Genomic DNA, 8365 nt, shown 5'->3' on the forward strand with positions numbered 1-8365 from the left:
CATGAGTAATATACTTGGTCTTAAATTTATCGATGTTGACGCTTTAGTGAGGGGAGGCAGAGGTGTGTTTTCAGGCAAAAGAAAAACAGTTTTCGTTTTCCGTGCCTTTCATAAAGTTGCTGTTCTGTTTTATATCTTCATTGGTATGAGCCCTGCCGGAGACTCAAGGATACAGACACACAGGGTGAACGTGGGACCCACTGCAGAAGGTGGAAACTTCTGCTCTCACTTCACTGGGGCTGTGATTTCAGTTCAGAGAACATACTGAAAACACTAATGCTGGGTGACTGTGTGGGCTTACTGAAGAAACAAATGATTAGTCTATAAGATAACTCTCTTCTCTCTTTGTACAACGCTTTTTGCTGTAGAAACTAGGTAATTCAAATTTTGCATTAAAGATTACTGGTACAAAAAGAACAACTGATCACTCAGCTTGTCTGTGACAGAAAGGAATAAAGCACAGTTCTCATTCTGAGTCCTGTGGTCCAGTAAATATACCATTGTTTCAGTTTGTAAGATCACACTTTTTCAAAACATTTTAATATTTTATCTATTTAATTTTCATTGAAGTTATATCTGGATTTCTAGAATGCATGTAGAAGTGAGATTAACAGCTCACCATGCAGACATTCACAGCAATGCTTGAACCTAGGCTCAGAAGAAACCTAGAAAGCAGTTAGGAAAGTGTGGAGACTCCAGCACGACCTTCCTTACTCAGTGACTTGTTCTCTACTGGTTGATGCTACTAATTTTCTTTTTTTTCTTTCTTTCTTTTTTTTACCTCACTGCTCCAATTAATTATCTCTCACATGGGAATAAAAAAAAAAAATCCATTTAACTTTTCAGTTTTAATTATTCTGATTGGCAGCAGATATTAATCTTTAAATAAAAGTTACTTTAATCTGTCATATTGTACCTTTCTTTTGCAAGCAGCTCAACAGCCAGAGAGTGAATGCAGAGCAACTTGCATGCCCTTATGTTTTACTTGTCTGGCTCGATGCCTGCTGCAACAACTTGATCCAACAGCTGAGAAGGTCAGAAGTTAAATTGGTTGAAGAGAATCCAGTTTCTAGTTTTAAAAGCACAGCTCCCCTTCCGTGGCTTCCCCTCCCCCCTGTACTAATACAGTAAGCTGGGCTGAGAGTCTGAACATGTTTGGAATAATAGATTTATCTACAGAGGTTCTAACTAATATGGGAAAGAAATGCACTAGCAGTCATCTTCTAAGATTGTTCCAAGAAGCCAACTTTGCTCTTCTGCAGCCTTGCATGGCTGAGAGAAAGTAGCACAGGTTTAACTCCCAGCTGCGGCTTCAAAGGAGCGGGTCCTTTAAAGCCTCAGAAGAATTTCACTTGCTTGTTTAAATGTCACTTTAAAGGTGGTTTCACATTATTGATAAACTTAACATTTTGGGAGAAAAGGAATAATCTAACAAATGATTGCCATTTCCTGCCGATGTACGTTCTTCCTGAACTTTTACTACACTCTTTAAATTCTGCTTGAGGAGCAATCTCGTTGACTGTCCACAGTAAAACACTTTGGGCATATCTCATCCCTTCCTAGACTGTCGACCGCTTGTATTCCATCAGGAGCGGCAGGGTAAGCCCCAGAAAACTTGCTCCAGAAGTGGGCATTTCTGTTCATCCTTAGCTATCCGTCTGCCTTTAAGTGCACTTGGGTCTATTCCCATTGGTGTAAAAACATTCTCCAGGTTCTCGGGGAAATGATCAGCCATGTGGGCTTCGCAACTAACGTTTTATTTTATTGCTGGGTTGGGAGGCATTTGGCTTTTGTACAACGGCTCTCCATCTGACTATTGCCAAAACAGAAGGCTACAGGCAATGAGTTTACTTAAATAAAACCTCATTAAAATAACTTCCCTGTCTAAACTGAAGTTTAATGTTCTTGTACTAGGAACATGGAGCTGGTTCAGTATTCTGTTGGGAAGCTCGAAGAGGCTGGGATTTGGGGCTGTTCCTCTTCTCCGTCCTCTGTTTCGTTATGTAATAAGCCGTTCGAGTGCAGAACTCCTGTCTCAGATTACTGTATGGGAAGGATGCCTTCATTTACCACCGCATATCGAAGGTCATGCCAGAGCTTTAGGTTGTTTCCAAGTGTAACAAAAACAGCTTAAGGAGCATGGATGCCTCCTTTTGAATAGGAAGTATACGTTGTTTCTTAAATAGTTGCTTTCTCAGTAATGGAAAATACACAGGGTACAGGATGTCCACACTTGTATCCTCTGTTGTCACCAGAGTAGCAGGAAAGCTTTTCGGTTGTCATTTGTGATCGGTTTCAGAAGCTATGCATTGAGGATAGTTACCTTCTGTGTGGCCAGCTCTGTCCTGGAAACTAACTTCAAACGCTTTCTGACTTGGGACCAAAATCAAATTTCAGGAGTCCAGTTAAATATCAGATCTAAGAGTGGAAAATGATCTTTTATGCAGAACTGTAAGAATTTAACATTGCCTTTGGGCATTTTGCTGTAAACGAGATCGGGGTAGAGAGAAAATTAAAAGAAACAGAAGGGACAGAGCGGGTTTATACTTGAGTCAGGTTTCATTCAAGGATTAAGAATGTTTATCTTTCAGCAACTTGCGTTAGGCTTTCACTTACTTGATGTCTAATTCAACACAACTGACCATGTTTTGGAATCCACAACTGAGCGCTACAGTTCTGTAAATAGATTTGATGGTTGTGATGCCTTTAAGTGCTTTCAGGCTTCCGATTTTTGTACTGCCAGTTGTCGATGACAGAACTGAAGAATAACACGAGAAGCTGAAGTATGAGAGAATAGCATGTTTTATCCCCAGTGTACTTTAATGCCGTAACTTGCCAGGAAATTAAAATCTATAGCAGAATGAAATAGGGAGCAGCCAGAGGCACAGAGGAACGCTGCCAAACTGGAGGGTGCAGAAATTAAATAGAGAAGAAAAGTTGTCTGCTTCTCTGCTGGCCTTTCTGCTCTGCCTTGCAGTGGAGAAAATCAGCTGCAGAAATGCCTTCTGTTGCTGGAGCCTCCTCACAGCATGAGCGCTTCTGGCTTACTGTTTCTTCTTCCTCCTCTCCCGACTCCCTAAATTTTGAAAGGATTTACCCATGGCCAGTAAGGTGCCTTCAGAGGTGGTCTTGAAGGTTGATTTGCATCGACTCATTGGCAGGGCTGTAAATCTGCTTGTGTTACTGCCTCTTCTTTCCGTCGGTAAGTGGAATGTCTATATAAAATCTTTTAAGTGTCCCACATGGAATCTCTGCTTACATATCCATAGCTGAAGGAGATGAGCTGTTCCTCTTGACTTGTGCAGTACCTTCAGCTCCTCAGAGATGACTTTCTGGTGAGGCTGCGCTCCTTTTGGAAAGGGTGAGCCGCAGTGGTAGCCAGAGGATGCCCTGTTGCCCGGCCGAGCTCAGCGGCCGGCAATGGGCGCTCGGTGATGGCACCAGCATTCACGCCACGTCAGGATTCTAGGATCAGATGGTCGCCGGGATTAATGCTTCACTGGGTTTCTCTTCAGGCGTTTGCCTAACAGATGTTATCCCTTGCACTTATTTTCCATTTTTAAATCACAGGAAAGGAAAAACACACGGCTTAATGCGGCGTGTGAAGCTGTGGCTTTCACAGGGGCCATTGCGTGTCGCCATGCAGGATGGCGTTATGTGCCAACCGCAGATCCACCTTGTCCCTCAAGGCTTCCCCTCACCACCCCCTCTCCTCCCTGGCGCCCGCCTCAACCCGCGCCTTCAGAGAGCAGCCGAATCGCCGAGGGCCGCACTGCCCTTCGCAGCCCGGACCGCGGCCCGTCGCGCCCCCCGCCTCCCCGGGCGCCGCGGCCCGCTCCGCCCTCACGCCCCGGCGGGCCCAGGCCCGCTCCGGCCTCCATCCCCCGCGGCGAGGCCCGGTCCGGCCCCGCGCCCGCCGCCGCGGCCCCCACCTGCTTTGCCCATAACGGGCCCGGCAGTGCCGGGGGATTATTTCGGCCCCGGCCGCGGGCGGCGGAGGGGGGCCCGGCAGACGCTCCTTATACGGCCGGGCCCGGCTCACCTGGGCCGCGGCCAGGAGCGCCTTCTTTGGGCAGCGCCGGGCCGGGGCCGCGCCGGGCCCGACGCCCAAATATGGCGACGGCCGGGGCCGCATTCCTGGGGGCGGCCGCCGCCGCCGCCCGCCGCGATAAAAGGCTCGGCGGCCGGCGGCGGCCCACGAGCTACCCGGCGAGGAGCGGGAGGCCTCTCTGCCCGCGGCCCGACGCGTGAAGTCCGCAGCCAGCCCAGGTAAGCGCCGCGGCCCCGCCGCCCCCGCCGTGCAGCCGCCGGCCGGCCGTGAGGCTGAGCCCGCGCCCCTGTGCCCCCGCAGACAGCCGACACCATGTGCGACGAGGACGAGACCACCGCGCTCGTGTGCGACAACGGCTCCGGCCTGGTGAAGGCCGGCTTCGCCGGGGATGACGCCCCCAGGGCCGTGTTCCCCTCCATCGTGGGCCGCCCCCGCCACCAGGTACGGCGCCGTCCCCCTCCCAGCGTCCCCCCGAGCCTGGCCACAGCCGTGTCTCTGGGTCCCGGCCGCCTCCCAGCCCGCTGCGTGGAGGGGGGATGCCTGGCCCGCTGGGGAGCCCCGCGCTGCCACCCGTGGAGAGGTTGCTGAGCCCTCACCTTTCCTCCCCTGCAGGGCGTCATGGTGGGTATGGGTCAGAAGGACTCCTACGTAGGAGACGAAGCCCAGAGCAAGAGAGGTATCCTGACCCTGAAGTATCCCATTGAACACGGCATCATCACAAACTGGGACGACATGGAGAAGATCTGGCACCACACCTTCTACAATGAGCTGCGTGTGGCCCCTGAGGAGCACCCCACCCTGCTCACTGAGGCCCCCCTTAACCCTAAAGCCAACCGTGAAAAGATGACCCAAATCATGTTTGAGACCTTCAACGTCCCTGCCATGTACGTGGCCATCCAGGCTGTGCTGTCCCTGTATGCCTCTGGCCGTACCACTGGTGAGTGCGAGTGTCCTACTGGTCCCTCTTCCCCAAGCGAGGACACCCAGGACAGGTCCCCTACAGCTGACAAGTGCTCTGCAGACTGTGTCTCAGGTGGCTGCTTCCTGTTTCCCCAGGTATCGTGCTGGACTCCGGTGATGGTGTGACACACAACGTCCCCATCTATGAAGGGTATGCCCTGCCCCATGCCATCATGCGCTTGGATCTGGCTGGCCGGGACCTCACTGACTACCTGATGAAGATCCTGACTGAGCGTGGCTATTCCTTCGTCACCACAGGTAAGCAATATTCCCTCTCCCAAAGCGTCCCCTCTTGCTTCCAACCCTTGCCCCTTCAGGGACACTGCAGCCTCTCGCCCCATCGCAAGCCCTGGGAGTGCTCCCTGTTGGCAGTTTGCCTGTGGCTGGGGTCTGGAGTCCCAGCAGACCTATGGAGGAGATGCAAGCGTTCCCTGTTCCTTCTTTGCAATCACTAATGCCTTTGGTCGCCTCTGACAGCTGAACGTGAGATCGTCCGTGACATCAAGGAGAAGCTGTGCTATGTGGCGCTGGACTTTGAGAACGAGATGGCCACTGCTGCCTCCTCCTCTTCCCTGGAAAAGAGCTATGAGCTGCCTGATGGGCAGGTCATCACCATCGGCAATGAACGTTTCCGCTGCCCAGAAACCCTCTTCCAGCCTTCCTTCATCGGTGTGTGAGCCCTCCTCCCTCCCTCCTCCCCTGTCAGCTCTCCACTCTCTCCTGGGTCCTGCCGCAGAGCGCTGGCTTTGTGCTTAACTCGTGCCTACTTTCCTCCCCTTCCCTGCCCCCAGGTATGGAGTCCGCCGGCATCCATGAGACCACCTACAACAGCATCATGAAGTGCGACATTGACATCAGGAAGGATCTGTACGCCAACAACGTCATGTCTGGGGGTACCACCATGTACCCAGGTATTGCTGACCGCATGCAAAAGGAGATCACAGCCCTGGCCCCCAGCACAATGAAGATCAAGGTAAGGCTGGAGCGTGAAGGACTCAGGTGCAGGAGCAGCCGCCTCTTGCGCTCCCGCAAACAGCGCGCGGGGCTGTGCGCGCCCCTCTGCCTGCTGCCGGCAGCGGTTGCTCGTTTACTGATCTCGGCTCTCTTGGCTTTTTCCAGATCATTGCCCCACCTGAGCGTAAGTACTCTGTCTGGATCGGTGGCTCTATCCTGGCCTCCCTGTCCACCTTCCAGCAGATGTGGATCACAAAGCAGGAATACGATGAAGCTGGCCCATCCATTGTCCACCGTAAATGCTTCTAAACATGTTTACATGATCACTTTGCCAACCGCGCTCAGGATGACGACCTTCTAGGTTGCAGGCTGCCGAGGGCCTGCAACAGCCATGTAACTTTCTATTTTGTAACGATTTCTGGTTACTGTTGCTGCAAAGCTCCACGTGACACAGTGTATGTAAAGTGTACATAAATTAATTTATTTTACCTCGTTTTGTTTGTTTTTAAAACCAATGCCCTGTGGAAGGAAACAAAAAACTTCAAGAAGCATTAAATCATCAGTCATTCTGTCACACCCCTAATGCGGTTGTTTCTGTCATCATTTGCTCGGGTTCTTCCATCACTTGCTGACGTAGTGCGCCGTCCAACAGGGAGGGTGGTGGGTGGTGGGGCTGGAGCTCCTCAGTCAGGAGGAGGACTGGGGAGAGAGGGGGACCCTAACCAGAGGCACCAGCCCTGCCTGACTTGCTTGGGTTGCAGGCAGCTCAGCTGTGCTCGGAGCAGCCTGGGGAGTAGCTGTGTGTTGCATCATGCCGCTGCAAGGTGGGTGCCCACCACTCTGCAGCGTGCTCCTCCGAGACCCGGTGGAGAAAGGGTTACCTGGAGCCTTGGCTTGAAAAGGACTTTATTTGGCTCAGCCTGCCGAAAAACTAGCCCTGGCATGCTGGTGCAGCTCCAAGGGGTGATGGACGGAGGCAAGGCTGGGGCTGAGGGCAGGTGGCGGGTGCAGGTTAAATAAAGAGCTTTCCACTCCGCTTATGGGAAACCTGCCTGCCGTCACTCTGTCCCTGGGAGCCCGGGGGCCCAAGGGCAGCCAGGGCCACTTCCTCACCCCGCTTGACACCCTTGCCCTTGCTGCTGGTCACGCATGAGGGGTTGCCTGCAAAGCAACCGGCAACCCACGGTAGCCCAGCCCTTCATGCAGGCCAGATCCTTCATGCAGGGACTCCCTGGGAGCAGAGAAGGGTGGGAGAAGGGGAAGCTGCCCTTTTCCATCTCTCTTCTCTCATGCTGGGGTGGGGGGTTCTGGGGCCCCCCTTTGCCTCTACCCTCCACCTCACCAGGTGCTCAGATCCCTTGGGGAGCCACCCTAACACCTGCCAGGCTTGGCACAGCTCCCTGGCTCAGGGCATGTGCGCAGAAGCAGGCAGCCTCTGGAGGAGGGCTCCTGGAGCACAGGGCCCTGGCAGGAAAGCAGTGCTTGAGTTTTGGGACATCCCTTTGCTGTGGGAGACAGCAATGCTGGGAAGAAAAGATGATTTTCAGCTGAACGTCCAGCCCAGGAAGGCTTTTGCTCTGCTGTGCCTATGCTAAGGATACATTTGTTTTGCATTTTGGCTGATTTTACCTGCATAGAAGTGAGACCCAGACGTGAGTACACTTTCTTGTAGCCTTATCCCAAAGGAAAAGCCTGCGGGAGGAGCTGGCCTGGTCCTTCCTTGGTACCTGGGGGCAGGGAGGCCCCTGGGCAGCCCCAGCAGCTCCTGAGCCAAGGTCCCTCTCTGAGGGACTGGGGTTGGACAGGAAAGCAGGAGCTTCCTAAAATCCAAACAGAATCACAGAATGTTAGGGATTGGAAGGGACCTCAAAGGATCATCTAGTCCAATCCGCCTGAGCTCTAAAAACACGAGCTTTTACTTGCTGTGTGCGCAAGTTGTTGCGTAGGGGCGCATATTCCACCTGACAGCTCTTGGTTCCACCTGTTGGGCTTGGGGAGGTTAAGTCCTTGAAGTTAAGTCCTCAGTACTTGGCTCCTGATCTTGGGTTTAGTTGGGGCTTAAATGGTGTTACAAGATGGATTTTAGGACCTGCTTCTGCCGTTTGATTAAAAGGCTGTTTTAGAAGCACAGTTAAAAGTTCCAGTTAGAAAAGCAGCCTCATGGATGAGACAGAGCTTGCCGTGGGATACCAGTGCAGGCTCAGCTTTTCCACCCGCATGGTTAAAGTTAGGGTCCTAAACCCACAACAGAAGGGGCTGATTTTTGGGAGGTGTGATGCTGAACCAGCCACTCTCCTCCGGCCTGATCAAAATCAGCAGGAGCAGGGGATGCTTCCTCCCTCTGAACCAAGACCTAGATTTCACAGGGCCAAACTTGGGTTTAGGGCCACTGGCACGAGC

The 8365-nt window shown here is 52.5% G+C and overlaps 1 protein-coding gene across 4 annotated transcripts; it reads left to right on the top strand.

The window, feature by feature from the left end:
• Nucleotides 1-4363: 4363 nt before the first annotated feature.
• On the top strand, nucleotides 4364-6403 carry ACTA1 (actin alpha 1, skeletal muscle). Of its 4 annotated transcripts, XM_086627346.1 has the most exons (7): nucleotides 4364-4492; nucleotides 4664-4790; nucleotides 4902-4988; nucleotides 5108-5269; nucleotides 5489-5680; nucleotides 5803-5984; nucleotides 6131-6403. In XM_086627346.1, the coding sequence occupies exons 1-7, from the start codon at nucleotides 4364-4366 to the stop codon at nucleotides 6272-6274; spliced, it is 1023 nt and encodes a 340-aa protein (XP_086483472.1). In that variant the 3' UTR covers nucleotides 6275-6403. The 4 variants fall into 4 exon arrangements, with proteins under 4 accessions (XP_086483472.1, XP_009983623.2, XP_086483464.1 ...); XM_009985321.2 differs by having other exon boundaries at nucleotides 4664-4988; XM_086627338.1 differs by lacking the exon at nucleotides 4664-4790 and having other exon boundaries at nucleotides 4793-4988.
• Nucleotides 6404-8365: the final 1962 nt, after the last annotated feature.

This window comes from Tauraco erythrolophus, chromosome 2 (assembly GCF_009769465.1).
Source record: "Tauraco erythrolophus isolate bTauEry1 chromosome 2, bTauEry1.pri, whole genome shotgun sequence".
In the NCBI taxonomy this organism is placed as follows: Eukaryota; Metazoa; Chordata; class Aves; order Musophagiformes; family Musophagidae; genus Tauraco; species Tauraco erythrolophus.

Coding starts and splice junctions, on each gene's coding strand:
- ACTA1 (XM_009985321.2), top strand. CDS start 4,364: ATGTGCGACGAGGACGAGACCACCGCGCTCGTGTGCGACAACGGCTCC. Junction 4,493..4,663: donor TGGGCCGCCCCCGCCACCAG/GTACGGCGCCGT, acceptor CCTCCCCTGCAG/GGCGTCATGGTGGGTATGGG. Junction 5,985..6,130: donor CCAGCACAATGAAGATCAAG/GTAAGGCTGGAG, acceptor GGCTTTTTCCAG/ATCATTGCCCCACCTGAGCG.